We start from the raw sequence: 16620 nt of genomic DNA, 5'->3' as shown, positions 1-16620 counted from the left end.
TTCAAATTTTGCCTGAATATCAATCTCAATTTAAGTGGTTGTCTTTTATATACTAATAATTAAAAAAAAACGCAGCGATCAGGGGCAACAAAAAAAAAAGAAGCAGCAAAAAGCATGCTATATAATTAAATGACACGCGTACCGAGACAGGGAAAAAAACAAAAACAAAAACAAAAACAAAAACACAGACACGATTCATAAGTATCTAAAAGTTGCTTTTGCGATTGTACCATTTTTTCCACCTTGTCACCCGTAAGTCAAATGGTCCAGGAACTTATCCAAACATCTCATAATATATGAAAAGTGCTTTTGAGTCATAAAAACTATTTAGGGAGTATTTGGGTAATATCAAAATCATAGTTTCAGAATTATTTTTACGGTATACGAAATAAATATGTGGAAGAGTTTGCTTCGTGCTTCTGAAAAGTGATTATTGGGGTATCCAATGTTTGGCAACATGATGGTTTTGAGACCAAACTATGGTTTGGGTCTTAAGGAGGTGCTTAGATAGAAACCAAACCATGGTTTCAGAAGTGCTTTTACGATTTACAAAGTAAATATGTAGAGGAGTTTGTCTCGTTTTGCTGAAAAGTGCTTCTGAGAAGCACTTCTTAGGGTTGCCAAACACCCCATAAATTTGCCAAATAGGGAGGAAAATTAACAAACCGCGGTTTCAGGCCAAAACCATGGTTTTAGAAAAAGTGAATCTATTTTGCTTCTGACTTAAATTAGAGAGTATGATTGTGCATGTTAAAATAGATTTCAACAATAAAATGACTTTAACACCCCTCAATTATTTTTTTATAAATATATTTAATCTTATATTTTATAAATATATACATATATTAATTAATTATTAATTATATTATCTTATATATTATTAATTATGTTGGTAAAAAATATATTATTAACAATTTTATCCCTTCAAATTAAAATATATCATAAAATTGTAACAAAAAATATATATATCATAAAATTTATTTTTATGTAATTATTATGCCTTTTTAGTAATTTGTACATTGTTTCTGATAATAATTATTTAAACATTCCCGTTTTTTAGAATCACTTTTTTATAAAATCTATTCTCCAGAAACTATCTTCCAAGCTATAGTTTCATTCAAACAGCTACTTAGCCACTGCTGAAATGTGAATCCGAACAGACACCGTATGATTTTGAAAATGATTTTTTCGGGAGAACTGAGAAGGGTTAAAATAATTATTTTTCGGTCTATAAAAAAAAAAAAAACAAAAACAAAAGAGAAGAGTTAAAATCATAAAAAGCAGTGTTTTCATTGTGCACACACTGTTCACACTTCGCCTTGATCACGGCTACCAGGTAATGCGTGTTGCGTGCTAAGTGCTAACGGGCTTAGCGCGGTTCTTCTTCCTCCTCCTCCATGTTTTCGCCATTCCTTGCATTTGCTAGGGTTGATATCAATCAGGTTTCAGATGAAATAGGAGACAGTCAAGTTACTTCATTTCAGTCTAGTTTTATGTGATTTGTACTTCATTTTCCCCCCTATTTCACTTTTGAGTTTTCATTTCCTAGGATAAACTTCCTCGAAATTTGTAGAAGGAAGAAAAGTAAAAACAACGTGAGCTTAACATTTCGTGTGCGCGTGTTTTGCTTTTGAAATGTAATCAATGTTGGAGTTGACGGTGTGATGTTGAGTGTTGTTCTGTTTTAGTTTGTTTGGTTGCTAAGAAAATTCAGGGAAGAGAGGAAAAGTGGGATCACATAAAAAGAAGTTCGTGCCAACCCATTTGCTTTGCGCGAAGATGATGAGGTGATGCCGTGAAAATTATGTGGGGCAATATTGGAGGGTCGGATGGAAAGCTTTTCTTGGAACGCGAGATATCAGGATTTTTTTAAATGGAACACCATTAGAGTACTTTTTTCAAGGAAAAAAAATAATGAAAAGGGAACTGTTTCATAAGCGGCAGTTGCGATTCCTTGGACGTGATCCTTCTGGGTTTTTGAAACAGTAAATGGAGCAAAGTGGGACAACTGCAAATCTACTAGATGGGAGATTTCTTTAATTTCTCTATCGCTTCTTTAATTTCTTTTGAATCTCTTGCTCCATATTAGTATTCTTCCGCGCTTTTGTAAATTGCATTTGCACGTGCTTGTTGATGTGCTTTGGTATGTTGCATGCGTGTATGATACGGCAGTAATGATATATGACACTAGAGTTGTACCCTTGCAGCAATGAACTATAATAACTCGTATGCTTCTTGTTCTACAGGATACTTTTGGGCATACAATGGCATCATCAGATGAAGAGGGCGAGATTGTCCCACAGTGTGTTACTAATTACTATTTTATTGATGATAAATATCAACCTGTTTCACTTTCTATTTTACCATTACTGATGAGCATGGATGAGATTAAATGTGACTTGGCGACAACAGTATACTTGCGTGGCACTGCTTATGATGACCATCAGGAAATTTTTAAACAGGTCATAGCTTGGAAATTTGAACTTTCATCTGTTCAGCCCGAGATTTCCATACTTTCAAAAGACAAAGCTTGGATAACTCTCCAAAGGCCTAGTAAAAGCTATGAAAGTATAATTAGGACAGTCTTGGTTACAGTATATTGGCTGCATTTTGTGAGAAGGAACCCAGAGGAACCTAGAATGTCTGTTTGGAAATACTTACAGGAGGTCTTCAGGTATTTGTGCTGCGGTTTACAGATGTCTAATCTCCCCTCTCCCATCTTGATTCATTGATGATGACTATTTTGCAGCTCGTCTGATGTTAAACCTTCTGTGGATGACATCCAAAATCATGTGTCATTGATTAGAGAGGCTGCTGAATGGGACAAAGATTTTGCAAAATCTGAGGTTCTTATCCTGTTTTAAATTAATTAGCATTGCTGGCTTTCCCCATCGGCTTTTCCAAATGTCAGCCTTGATTATAATTTTTTATGAGCTAGACACTCTTTTCAGATAAACATGAATTATTTTGCTTTCTACTTAACCTGTTTGTTCAAATACTGCTCTCCATTATGTCAAAACCAATCACTTGTTAGTTGATGAACTTCTTTATTTTTTGGCAGTTTTACCTAACCTGAGCTTGCTTTCTGTGAGTTTATTTTAACTTTAACTTTGTTCACTAAGTTTTGTTTTGTAATGCGCAGCATCTACTTACTTTTATAAAAGATCCATGGTCTAATGAAGTCTTCCATGAGGTCCGTGTTAACTATTACTTGTTTTCTGTAGAATCTTGTTCAACTTATTTCTTGTTACAAACTGTTGGTTGATTTATTAGGATCCTTCAGTAAAGAAGTCTAAAAACATAGTTGATTCAGAAGAGGACGCTGATGATTCTGCTGGTGAAGAAACCAGTGCTGACGGAAATCATTATGCTGGATTTTATGATGCTGTTTGTGCAATTTGCGATAATGGTGGTGAAATCCTGCCGTATGTCCTTATCATATCTTATCTATGATATAAAGACGCACTTCCCTCAGATTACCTTTCCTTATTATTTAGTAATTAAACTTTTGTTATCTTTTGCATATTTTCTTTTAATGATGCAGTTGTGAAGGGAAATGCCTGAGATCATTCCATGCAACTATAGATGCTGGTTTAGATACATGTGAATCTCTTGGCTACGCTAGGGCTGAAGTCGATGCAAGCACTCTATCTTACATATTCAGTGTCCCTTCTTATTAATTCAAATTGTCTTGTGCTAATGAAAGCAAATCTTGCTTTTACAGGCCATCCCAAATTTCTTTTGTGCAAATTGTAAGTATAAGCAGCATCAGTGCTTTGTCTGTGGAAAACTGGGTTTGTCTGATGAATCTTCTAATGCAGAGGTATATTTCAGATCTAATTTATTTCCCCCTTTTTATTGTGTGTCCTGCCTTTCCACTGTGGGAGAATTTCATATGAAAAACATCCAAGGATATGTATAAATTTTATTTTTCATTCTTCACAGTTGTTTCTTTGTTTGTTTTTGAATAAGGTTGATCCTTTAATAAATCAATTAGTTATAATTTTCAGTATAATAGTATTAATATTCAAACTTTTTGTTCAACTTGTTTCTTCCCCTTTTGTACTGGACCCATAGGCTAATAATTTCTCTAAAGATTCTATTTCTTAGTAGCAATAAGTATGTGTGTTGTGAAAATAGAGATGGTAATGAAGGAATACAGACAGAAGATGGTGTTGTATGAAAGATTCATGGCTTTTAGGATTCAGTCACATGATTATCTTATGAATCTTCAAGAATTTGAAACCTCGAATATCTCTATTCCTGTATTTGGATACCTTTTCTTTCTCTTGCTCTGACTTGTTCATATCTAATTTTGGTTCTTTTTTTCCTTTGGTATCTGGAGTCTAAATATCTACCAGTTCTTGTGTTCTTGAACTTAAACTTGTTATTTGCTTCATGGATTCATAACATGTAAAAATAAAGGGCTTTGCCATGTTTGGTTGTAGGTATTCCGCTGCATTGTTTCAACTTGTGGCCATTATTACCATCCAGAATGCGTTGCAGAGTTACTGTCCTTTGGTGTTGATTTTGAAAGAGAAGAAATACAAAAAAATATTGCTGCTGGGAAATCATTCATGTGTCCTCTTCATAAATGTTCATTGTGTAGGAAAGTTGAAGATAAGAATGTTCATGACTTGCAGTTTGCAATGTGCAGACGCTGCCCTAAGGCCTACCACAGGAAGTGCTTACCCAGGTAGCTCTCCCCCTCTCCACCCCCTCTTTGTTGTCAATTGTAAATGTTCTTTTTGATGTGGAGGTAAATGTTCTTTTTGCTACTGGTTTTATATATAAGACTTATTTCTTATATTTATTAATTTTTTCCCAAATTAATCCTCTTGATATTTTCCAAACAATAATCAAGTAAGAGGAGGGAGGGAATTAAAGAAGATGCTTAAAGTGTTTTAGAAAAGAGCATATCATATTAACTAATTTAACTAACATATTTAATCTAGTTAGGTTAGTTAATTAGGTCTTATATTTAAGACCAAAGGAGTACTTTCTGATAAGAGATCTATAGGATGTAGTATGCCTTTGTGTTCACCATAATCTCTGTATCTACATCTACTTTCTTTAAGCAGAGAGATTGCCCTTATGGGTACGGACCAAAGAGCTTGGGAGGATCTGATTGATGGTCGAATTTTGATGTACTGCATGTAAGTTCTTATTGTAATAGTGGTGTTAAAACTAAACTATGAATACTTGCTTGAGATTTATGTCTCTTGCCTTATGCTTTGGCACACATTCAGGGATCATGAGATAGTTCCCGAACTTGGGACTCCTGTTAGAAATCATCTGGTATTTCCTAGTAAGGAAAGAAGAAAGAATGAAGGCCCTTACAACGCACTATTAGGTCAAGAGAAGGTTGCTACTTCAACAAGGCAAGAACATATTACTGCTAGAAGTATAAAATTACCAGAAACTGTAACAGTGGCGGGTGGTAGCATTCGCAATGGAGGTTCTGCATATAAGACTTGTGAAAGAACTGATAGGTTACCAGCTAGGTTGTCGCAGCAAATATTGTCTGGTGGAAGAACTGATAAAAGCATCCTAGAAAACTCTGTGGTGAAAAAACCCAAAACATCATATCAACTTGCCAAGAATGATATGAGAAAGCGGTATTTTGTTTGAATGTCACATGTTATGCTTTATTTGATAAAATTTACAAATGGTACTTGATTTTTAGTTCAGCTGCTTCCATTAGGGCACAACTGTTTTGGTTGTTGTTTAATTGCATGCAGAGTTTTGTCATTGATAGAAGAATCTACATCTGCATTTGAAGAGGAAGAGTTTAAAAGGAGCCAGCCACGCTTGGTTACAAGTTCATGTTTCTCAGAAACTGCATTAGATAAGAATCTTACTGAAGGAAAAGTAGAGGGTTCAATTAAGGTATATCTTAATTTTAGTATCTTCCAGTTGAGGTCATACAAAATATGAGAATTTATGCTAAACTAACTGATGGGCTATTAGCTTTTTAGCTAAAGAATGTCTGACTTTCTCGCAGGCAATTCAAATTGCCTTACAAATGTTAGAAGGTGGAGGTGGATGCTGTATTGAGGATGCTAAAGCTATTTGTGAGCCAGGGATCCTTAATCAAATTTTTATTTGGCAGGCATGAAGCAACATATCTCAAATTATCTTTTTTCTTTTTAGTGAGAAAATATAATTTACAGGTCTTAATTTATTTCAATGTATCAACTTTTACAATTGTTCATTGGAATGTTATTTATGATACCTACAAATTTCCTTCAGTTAAGCATGGCAAGTGCTTTCATTTTAAATTTATTATTATACAGGCAGGACTTCTTGTTTCTATTTTAGGCAATTATTTTGACCATACAGAACCGATCTTGGTCACATCTTCCAATAAAATTAAATTGACTATTGTTTGCTATGAAGTGTGAATATACCTAACTTCAGGTGTGGTGGTGTGGCCAACGTATTGATCACCAATACTGCAACAACACATTGTTGATATGATGGGGGACATAGTTGGATTTGTTTGATGTTTTTGTGATTTGATGTCTTAGTAATTTTTTAGTTCAGTTCATATCATTAGTATTTTGATCTTTATACTCATAGCTCCAATAATCTCTAGGATTATTTTGATGTTGAACCTTTCACCTATTAAATTGAGTTGAGATTATTTGCCGTCACACTCCAATTTCTCTACTTCTCTCTCCCCCTTCCTCCTTGCCCTACATCATGACATGTGTTTGAGAAATACATAGTCATGTTAAGGAACTATTGCTTGGGCTTAGACTAACATTCAGTAGAGAGATAAAACCTGGATATGGATGCCTCCAAGAAAGGGGATAAAGGTAAAAGAAAAATGCAGATCGAGTAAGTCTAGAAACCCAATTTTGACAAGACAATAAAATTTCTTCGTCTAACACTAGAAAAGTAATAAAATGTGGACTTGGAAGGAGAAAATTCTAGTTTGCATTTCTTCTTGGGAAAACTACGTAATACAAAGCCACATATACACAAAGGAGACCTCCAGGGAGTAAAAGCCAATGAAACCTAACAAATGCAAGCTAATAAAGTTTCAGAGTCTTAACCAATACTTAGACTTACCTATAGGCTTAACCAATATGGTTCAATCTCTTTGCACAAGAGCAACCCAATTCCACTAAAAATAATCCCTTATCTTCGAATAATCTCTTTTAGAAATGAGAACATACAACAACAAGAAGCAGCCTTATTCCACTAGGTGAAGTCGGCTACATGGATCACACGATGTCATTGTACTCTATCAAGAACTAAATCTTCAGTTAGAAATGAGAACATAAAAGAAGAAAAACTCTCATAAAGATTAAATATACAAATAAAGTACTTGATGAAAAAGATGACAGTACTGAATGAGAATTTAACGTAATTCCTGTTGTCAGCACTTTAATAATGTTTTCATTTATTACAACATGCTGTATTGTCTTGTGCAGTTTGTAGTGATCCTTTATCTCATTCTTCTATATACTGGAACTTAAAATGTTCCGTATTCAATAATTTTGCGCTTTGTTTGTGGATGTTTAGTTAAAAATTTCAAAATTATTGTCGTAAGAGTTTCATTTTGCTGGGCACATTTGCCTTCTATCAACGAAGTTTGAAAGTAGATTTTGTAGAACTCTGCAAGATGGCTTTTTTTGGAATATTCTCTATACTCTTAGTTCCACTATTCTTGCTTTTCCTCATTAATTCGCTTTATTTTTGCATTTGTATTTTCATTTAAAATAGCATACAGTTTTAACTCAACTTATATTGTTCAAGAGTTAAAGTAATAGGTTGTCCATATCTTCTTTCTTTGTCTCTCTTTGCAGTGTTTTATTTAAAATAACGGGAGAAACAATGTTTATAAGTTTGGTAGAGATATCTATCAGTTTGTGGTTTTTGTTGTACGCTGGATGGCTTTCAACATTATGGATATTCTTATTGAGTTGTATTATAGACATCATTGACTGTGTATTTGTCAAAAGATTAGAGGCTTTTTGGGCAGATAATAATAATAATGATTATTCGCTTGATTGCAGAGGCAGCTCAAGGTCTACCTGGCACCTTTTCTTCATTGGAAAAGATATACTTCTTTTGGGCGCCATTTTACAAAATTAGGCAAGCTTAAGGAGGTAATACTTCTGAATTATTAACATCAGGAAGAAGATTTTTTGCCATCAATTGTTATCCCTTTTTTCTATAGAAAATCATAGCAGATGGCTGAAAATACCATCTTTTATAGGTCTTGAAGCAGTAGAGTAGAGTACGTATATTGAGGGGAGATGAGAACAATCCTTTCGATCAATCCCAATAAATCAACAAGATTCAAATAGAAAATAATTCCTTGTGAAAGTTAATAAAAACCAAGAATCATAGGACAGTATAATAGGAAATAATGAGCTAAATAAAGATTCAAGAAAGAATAAAGCCATTTGCATTCTGTTATGACTCTCCACAAATACTTTTAGAATCAAACACCTTTGGCTATTTAAAGAAGAACTTGATGCTAAAGGTCAAAACTGAAAATAAAATACGTTACTTAGATTGCAATATACTACACTGGTACATAGTTAGAAATGACACTGAAAAAAAAAAAAAAGGAAAGGGATTCCACTTTCAAACTCTAACACAAAGGATAACAAAGGGTAGAGATACAAACCACATGTAAAGACACTGCTATCTCCACTGGACAGAATATAACAAGTTTGGCAATCAATTGAGAAGATGGATCTCTCTACTCCAATGGCTAAGCCTGATTCAAAGTTCTTCCTGCCTCTTTTGTGAAACCAAAGGGAGATTTATAGACCAAAAAGTGACTTTTACAACCCTCACCATAGAGACTTTGACAACCCTACTCTCTATTTCTTCAAAATAGCAAGTCAAAATTCTGCCCAACAAAAAGTTCCTCTCCCTTAACATGTATTTTTGTAGATATTCAAAAGTGGTCCTAACACATTTAGTTCTGGTATCTTAGCTATTCTTTGCTGTGTCTAGCAAGGTTTGTTTCCTGAATAGCCTCACTCCCCATGTGATGTCATTTATGAGCCTTGCAATGTTGCTGCCTATGAGATACTACTCCTATAGCTTGACTTTGCACATCAGGACATTGAATGCATCTTGATAGCTGCTTATGGGACACACTCCTATAGGTTGATTTTTCAGGTGAGGTTAATGTTTTTCAGCAGCAAGATTATGCGAACTATATATCCACTTTATACATTTTTAGTAATTTTATTTTTCAATTACCAATAATTTAATCTAGGTCTAAAATAGATGTTTCCAAATGAGGTTTGTGTATTTTGTCAGGTTCAAGTCTCTTGTTGACATGTTCAGTGCTGATTTTGACAGTTTCAAGTCTGATTTCAACATGTGTAGTGAATATTTCAGATTCAGGGTCCTCTGGGCTAACAGGTTCTGGTACAGTAGAAATAGGTTCCCAAAGGTTTGTTTGCCCTCAAAACTCTCCCCCTGAATGGACGTTTTTGGATAATGAGATTGATCCTCAAAAAAGGTAAACCTGTGGACAAAAAATACGACTTGAGAGGAGGAGAATAACATCTTACCCCTCTTGAGTGGCTGAATAACCCAAGAAAATACATTAATGAGCCCTACCATCAAGTTTATTCCTATGAGTTGCGGACAAATGCAACACAGCAAAAAACCCTTTGAGGTGCAATGTTAAGTAAAGGCATAGATAGATAGGCTTCAAACCATGGCATGAAAAACCAGATCAGTTGGGTTAACCCAAAAATTGGTGATCCGGCCACTTGTCCAGTCTAGCTAATGGTCAAACTCACTCGGAATTTGACCTAGAGTAACCCGGGGGGTTACTTGGGTCACTTTTTTATTCTCCTGAAAAATGCAAGATCCCTAGGAAAGAAGAAAATTTCAGGAAAAAGACGAAAGGTCAGGCAGAAGAGATGAAAAATAGTAGATGAGGAGATGTAAAAAAAAAAAAAAAACCTTACTGTAAAAGAGAACTCCTAGAAAGTAATGTAAGAAGAATGAAATGAATAAACTTTTTAGTGTAGAAAGGATGAAGAAAGAAGATCAAGAGAATGAGGCTTCAAGATGAGAGAGATATTGGAAAATAAAGAGAGCACCGAGTCAAGTGATTCAAATTGCAATGAAGGAAAAGGAAAGTTTGGACTCTGAATTATAGGTTTGTTTGACGTGTTGCTTGCAAGTTTGTATTTCTTCCCTTCTTTTTTTTTTTTTTTATCATTTTTCTATGATTGCCTCAAATGCCTACGATCTCTTTTTACAAAAAATATGCAACATAATTTTGCACATTCTCCATGATCCCGTTTGTCCATTACCCAATATAATTATATATAAAATATATAAATGAAGAAGAGGAGGGAAGTGGTCTGGTTTTTTTATAGGGCAGAGAGAGAAGACATTTTTTGATCATATTTATAGAGTACTGAGAGAATTTTTTAATGGATGTACAATTTTACCTATCATTTATTATTGTGTTAACTTTGTTTACATGAGGTATAATGTATATTAAATAAGGATAAAGTTTGAAAGTAGTTGAATTTTAAATGAGAATTAATGAAGTTTAAGATTTTTTTTTTTTGAGTCTGTGTGAAACATGGAATGATTTATAAATAGGATCAAAAGAATACATTATATATATTACTTTTGTTATTTAATAGGATATTTTTAAATAAAAATATTTTTTATATAACAACAACAAAGTCTTATTCCACTAGGTAAGATCAGCCGCATGGATTGTATGGTGCCATTCTTCTTTATTAACCAAAACTTTGGATAGTTGTTAATTGAAAGATCTCGTTCAAAAGTTATTAAGTGTTCTTTTTGCGCCTTTTGCTACCCCTTTTCAATTTAATTTTTTTATAATTAAATTTAATATTTTTGATATTGGTAAACAGAGAGAATAGACTAAACAGTAAATTATGAAATTCACTCAACACCCAATACATCAATGGTTACCTTTTTTATAGACCTCTTATGCTAATTGCCCAAACTACCCTTTTCACCCCTAATTCCCATATAGGATAAGATTTTTTCCCCCTCTAGGCCATAAGTTTCTAAGACTTCTGAAAGGAAAACCATGTGAAAACAAAATTAATGGACATCAAACACTCCAGCATGTTGCTGTATTCCTTCTGTCTAGAGGCCTATTGTGTTATGTATAGTAAAGAAATAGGAGAGAGAAGAGGAAAGGGAAAATAGAGAAGCAAAGGAGACCAAGAGAAACTAAGTAACTTCAATCAAATTGCAAAACTGCATTATGAAGGGTAATGGGTACTTTTTTGTTTTAAGCAAAAGCCCTAATAGATTCACTGGCTATTATACTGGTTGAAATACTAAGAATATTAGCTAACATTCTTGAAAGAATATGAAATTGATTTTGATTGTTCTTCCACTAATTCAAACATCTAATTCTTTCCAATTATTAGGCTTAAGTGTTAGTTCTTTTAAATAATTTTCTAGTTCAAATTTGCATATAAAAAACTGATCCATAATTGTATAAATATCTTAATAATCTTACACCATTAAAAAATTTTAGGTAAATACTACTGTACTGGCTAAATAGAATTAAGCGAGTTTAATTGACAAAAAAATTTAAAACATTCATATGTCAAATGGATCATCAAAGGATGTTGTTGTTGAAATACTTGAAGGGTGGAAAGAATGATGAGTTATGAGTGTTGAAGTTCTAGAAGTTGATGCACTCCCACTAAGATTAGTAGACAATGTCCCCATATTTTGGCATTGATCTCTTGAAATTTACATTGAGTTAATTATATTCAAATTAGAATTTAAATTATTATTTATTATTTTTGAAGCTCTATAGTAGTAGGTTATTTTAATAATGGATAAGGTGCTTAAATATCTCGGAAGTATCCATGAAGGAGCTCCAAGCACCTAAAAGTTTCTTTTGGCTCTTATATGCCTTGGGAGTTTATTTTTATAGTGAAAGTACCTTGGCCGTTATCCGCTATTAGGTTTGATTGTTAAAACAGTTAAACTTAATGGCAGATAACGATTCAGGGCAGAAATGCTATGAAATAAAACTTCTAGGGCATATAAGATTGGGGAAAAAAAAATTCTTGGTGTTGAGTGCTTCCTCTTGGATACTTCTTGGGTGTTTAAGGACCTTATCCCTTTTAATAATTTATCAAGTTTTGATTAAAAAAAAAAAATAGGTAGGCTTATAAGGGATGGCTATCGGCTCTAACGAGCTAGCCCTTTTGATTTTGAGCCCTTATGGCTAGCCTATTTAAGCTCAATCTCTTTTTGAACCCCTTAAAATACTAATCCGGCCCTTCACATAAGCCTACCTGATGGGTTGGCCTGTTTTGATGGCTCTACTTGTAACTTCTTTAGACATTTTATTTTTCTGGTTTCAAACCACAGCAAAATTTGGGAATAACCCTAGTAATACCATGTTCCCAATTCCTATCACTATACAAATGGAGGGCTCGGTTGTACTACCTGTAATGATTTCATTTTCTTTATATCCCTAGCAACTTTGTATCTGTGCTGTAGTTGAGGAGCATCTCAATCACGCTAGTTGCAAGGTTCTTGTGAACTCTTTTTGGGGCAATATTTGATTGAGTATCATCTTCTTTCTTTAAATGTGAATGGTTTTGGATCATTTCATGAATCTGGTTGGGTTCCTCTTTGGGCGCAATGCCCTTATCTCAATATGCTTCAAGCTCTTCTTGAATATTGGGTTCACCATCTTATCTGGCTTCTGAGCAGTCACTGTCACAAATCCTGCTGCTATTGACCACCAAATCAACAGAGGAGGCTGGTTCAAATAGTTCTGGGTGAACGACAGTAATGGTTTATGGGAAAGGGGGCAGCTGGACATGGTGGCACCTCAGATGTTGTGACCTTCTATTCAATATATATGAACTGAGACGACAACCTTGCCACCAGAATCCATTGTTTGTAGGGATAAAAGAAGAATATAGCCAAACAAGTAGATTAAAAAAAAAAAAAAAAACAACAACAACAAATTAAAGCAAGGCGAATCATCAGTAATTACTCTTTCAAGGTTCTTTTTCTTGAGCTATGCAGCATAAACAGACACCAAGGTTTATACTATTTATTTTATTTTTCTTGATTTTGGCTTGTGCTATGGCTTACCCACCATGGTTAGGTTCAAGAATAGCAGTTATATATGGGTCAATACTTTTAGTTGTTACATAGAAATGATCTCATTCTATTTTTTCTTATGCAGGTTGTTGAAAGGCTTCATTGGTATGTACAAAGTGGTGATACGGTAAGTTTTTATTCTTTATTTGCGTTGTACTAATATAGTGCGTGCCGCTTAACTTTTTCTGTTTAGTCAATACATAATTGGTACTGTTTTAATGAAACTTATCACAGTAATCCATGTGTGCGGTTTTGATTTGTTACCATAAATTTGTAGTTTGATCATCTGGTAACTCTCAGCTCCATTTTCATGGTAATATTTAGTTTTCCCCATCTTTGCTCTGTTGCCACTCCTGATTTCTTTTCCTTCTTAGAGAAGTCGAAATGCTTCAAGTCTTGTAGCAATTGTATCGTACACACATTCTACTGAAGTGTTTAAACTCAATATTGTTCAGTTTGTTCAAGTCATTAATTAACTTCTGTGAAGAACTGTAGATTCTTGTGGCTTATTAGAATAAAAACATGGGATTAAAGTCTCATAATACAACAGTTGCGATGGTTTTCAAATTCACAACGGCTTGTTCTTTGATGACAATTTATCATTTTCTGTTACCAGAATGAACAAGTTTCAGCTAATTTCATTATTGCTTTACCATTTGCATTAGTTTGTGCTCATCTTTACAATTATGTGGTATCCTTAGCAGATTGTAGACTTTTGCTGTGGTTCTAATGACTTCAGCTATCTGATGAAATCAAAGCTTGAGCAGATGGGGAAAATCTGCTCATTTAAAAACTATGACATCTTCCAGGCTAAGGTTTGGCTTCTCTTGAAAATTGAAAATTTCCAATCTGTTGTTGAAAGCTCTCTCTCTCTCTCTCTCTCTCTGTAGGAAATTTTGAGGTCACTCCAAAGTTGTTGCATAGTTCTGTGCATTTTCTGTGGAGATGATTTCTTTATCTTTATTTACATGTCCTTGCTTTGTTTGGATAGTAACCAACGGTAAGCTAGATGAATGTTGACTTGCTTGAAAAATTACAACTTGTAAACTATGGTGGACATCAATGTTTAAATTAATGACTTGTTAATGGGTTTACATGTTATGTCTTGACCATCAGTCGGATATCTTAATAAGCTGTACAACAAAAAGTTTCCCTTGATTTCTGTGTTGGCCTATCATGGACAAGTATACAAGTTGGATCTTTTGCTCTACTTTGTGGCTGCTTTATGCGTCAAATTTAGACCTGAAAGATTCTTGCAGTGTTCGTTTGTTCCATCAATAGATTTTATCTCCCTCGCTGTCCTTTTCCTTGCTTAACATGCTTTGTGTATTTCTAATAGTTGTTATGCTTGTAGAATGATTTCTGTTTTGAGAAAAGAGATTGGTTCAGCGTCAACGTGGAAGAATTGCCCAACGGTTCTCAACTGGTAAGGCATAGTTTTGTCTTCTGACTTCCAAGTCTATATAAACATGAATGCCCTTTTATCCCTTAAGCTTTGAGTTGGTTTTTACTTTTCATTCCCTCTGTTGCTACATGGGTAGATCATGGGGCTGAATCCTCCTTTTGGAGTGCATGGTTATCACGCTAACAAATTCATTGAGAAGGCGCTTCAATTTAAACCAAAGCTACTTATACTTATTGTACCAGATGTAACTAAGAGGTTAGTATTTCTTGTTTCATTTTATTTTTAGCTATTTCAGTAATAGATATTGAAAACGTCTTGTTTGTTTCTACTTTACCTTACCAGACTTGACAGAAAGGAAGTTGGATATAATCTAGTTTGGGAGGATGATAAAGTGTTTTCAGGAAAGGTATGTTGACAAAAAATTTCTGAAGGTCGTTCTTTATTTAGAAAATGATTAATATCATTGTTGGTCTTTATAGGTTGCGCTCATTTTGGTTTGATCCCTCAAATTTGAAACTCATGTTTTTGGGTCCCTCAAATTTATTCTGTTTGAACTGTTGGTCCTTATATTTTTATAAGAACTTGGTTAATTGTGCTTATGTCGCATTAACAACGGTTTCAAATTTCTAGAACCAAAAGCAAAATAAGCATAAACTATAAAGACCAACAATGGTGTTAATCTTTAAAAAATTAACTTTTTGAAGATTATGTTTCAAGAGGGATTTGAAGCAAGCAAGTAATGAACTGCATTTCTTGACTCAGTCATTTTATCTGCCTGGATCTGTTGACATACATGATAAACAAATGGAAGACTGGAACCTGAAGGCTCCCCCACTATACCTTTGGAGCCGCCCTGACTGGACGGCCCGGCACACTGAAATAGCTCTGAGGCATGGCCACATCAAGGGGCAAGATGCAATGCATGTAACAGGATATCATGTAAAGAACTAGCTCATCGAGGAGAATCATGATCAGCATTACTATGGCTTACATGCACCTAATGATCTCTGCACTATAATGGATGGTATTCCGGAGGATAATGGCGATGCTATTCCTGATTGTGCAAGAGACAATGGTGAGCTTTTTCCTCCAAGAAATTGGCATGATGGGTTACTTTGCGAAGCCAAGGAAATGAGCATAGATTTGGAATTATCAACTCCATAGTTTGTGTCTGCACTAATATTTGCTCAAAATGCTTTGTGGGTGTTAAAAACAATGTCCTGAGAATTTTATGACTTGTTAGTGTAATTAGATGGCGAGTTCACCTTTGGTACAAATACTAGATTAACTATTGTCTTTTCTAATGTTACAAGTCTGACCCTGTGGAGCACTTGTATACTTTGCTTGCATCTCATTAGATGGCTCTGTTGGTAATCTTCCATGAGTCATTAATGCGGGTAAGCTGTGTGTGGGGTGTGTGATATTGCTCACATGATTATTTTCAGGCCTAATTATACAATAACCCTCAACTTTGTGTAAATTGCACCTAACCTTCCTGATAATTGAAAATTTAAACTTAATTCCCTAACATTTTAATATTTTACCATGAACCCTTCGCCATTAAGTTGTTGTTATCTTTATCTTTTTTAGCATGGACTTTTTGCTATTAAATTGCCGTTATCTTTATCTTTATCTTTTTTAATAAAAATTATTACATCATATCAATAGAAGGCACATGACATCTTATGTAAGTTATTAATTTTATAAAAAAATTTTGAACTCTGATAGATTTGTATATAACCCCCTTGACGTTTCAAAATTTAAATTTAATATTCTAAAGTTTATTTTGTAGGGGTGTTTATGTAACTGATTTAAAGTTGAGGGAAATTTTATAAAATTATTCTTCTGTTAGATGCCGTGTATGATGCTACATGTCTTCTATTGATACGACATGGCAATTTTTGTCCAAAAAATAACGGTCACTTAACAACTAATGATTTAAAAAAGAAAAGGTTGGGGGTTATTATTATTATTATTTTTTGGCCAATAAGGGGTTAAATTTAAACTTTTCAATGTCAGAGAGATTATATATAATTAATCCAAAGTTTAGGAGAATTTTGTATGATTTAATCTTGTTTTAATTACTAAAA

General features: G+C 34.0%; 1 protein-coding gene across 6 annotated transcripts; it reads left to right on the top strand.

Annotated features, from left to right (window-relative positions):
- Positions 1–1305: 1305 nt before the first annotated feature.
- LOC114717304 (protein ENHANCED DOWNY MILDEW 2) lies at positions 1306–16045 on the top strand. Of its 6 annotated transcripts, none has more exons than XM_028902421.1 (20): positions 1306–1336; positions 2247–2674; positions 2750–2846; positions 3143–3193; positions 3274–3425; positions 3545–3638; positions 3725–3823; positions 4449–4696; positions 5079–5156; positions 5250–5618; positions 5742–5889; positions 6005–6112; positions 8028–8120; positions 9091–9150; positions 13211–13252; positions 13827–13940; positions 14480–14551; positions 14667–14785; positions 14873–14936; positions 15293–16045. In XM_028902421.1, the coding sequence occupies exons 2-20, from the start codon at positions 2265–2267 to the stop codon at positions 15479–15481; spliced, it is 2607 nt and encodes an 868-aa protein (XP_028758254.1). In that variant the 5' UTR covers positions 1306–1336; positions 2247–2264; the 3' UTR covers positions 15482–16045. The 6 variants fall into 6 exon arrangements, with proteins under 6 accessions (XP_028758254.1, XP_028758260.1, XP_028758266.1 ...); XM_028902427.1 differs by lacking the exon at positions 1306–1336 and adding an exon at positions 1364–1495 and having other exon boundaries at positions 5082–5156; XM_028902433.1 differs by lacking the exon at positions 1306–1336 and adding an exon at positions 1364–1495 and having other exon boundaries at positions 13830–13940.
- Positions 16046–16620: the final 575 nt, after the last annotated feature.

This window comes from Neltuma alba, unplaced genomic scaffold (assembly GCF_004799145.2).
Source record: "Neltuma alba isolate B1F8T4 unplaced genomic scaffold, ASM479914v2 tig00002129_pilon, whole genome shotgun sequence".
NCBI lineage: Eukaryota > Viridiplantae > Streptophyta > Magnoliopsida > Fabales > Fabaceae > Neltuma > Neltuma alba.
This window is presented reverse-complemented; position numbering and strand designations above follow the sequence as displayed.

Bases quoted from the DNA above. Each gene is read 5' to 3' on its own strand.
- LOC114717304 (XM_028902421.1), top strand. From the start codon at position 2,265: ATGGCATCATCAGATGAAGAGGGCGAGATTGTCCCACAGTGTGTTACT. The intron at 2,675-2,749 runs GTATTTGTGCTG...ACTATTTTGCAG, and splicing joins TACTTACAGGAGGTCTTCAG to CTCGTCTGATGTTAAACCTT. The intron at 6,113-8,027 runs GCATGAAGCAAC...GCTTGATTGCAG, and splicing joins ATCAAATTTTTATTTGGCAG to AGGCAGCTCAAGGTCTACCT.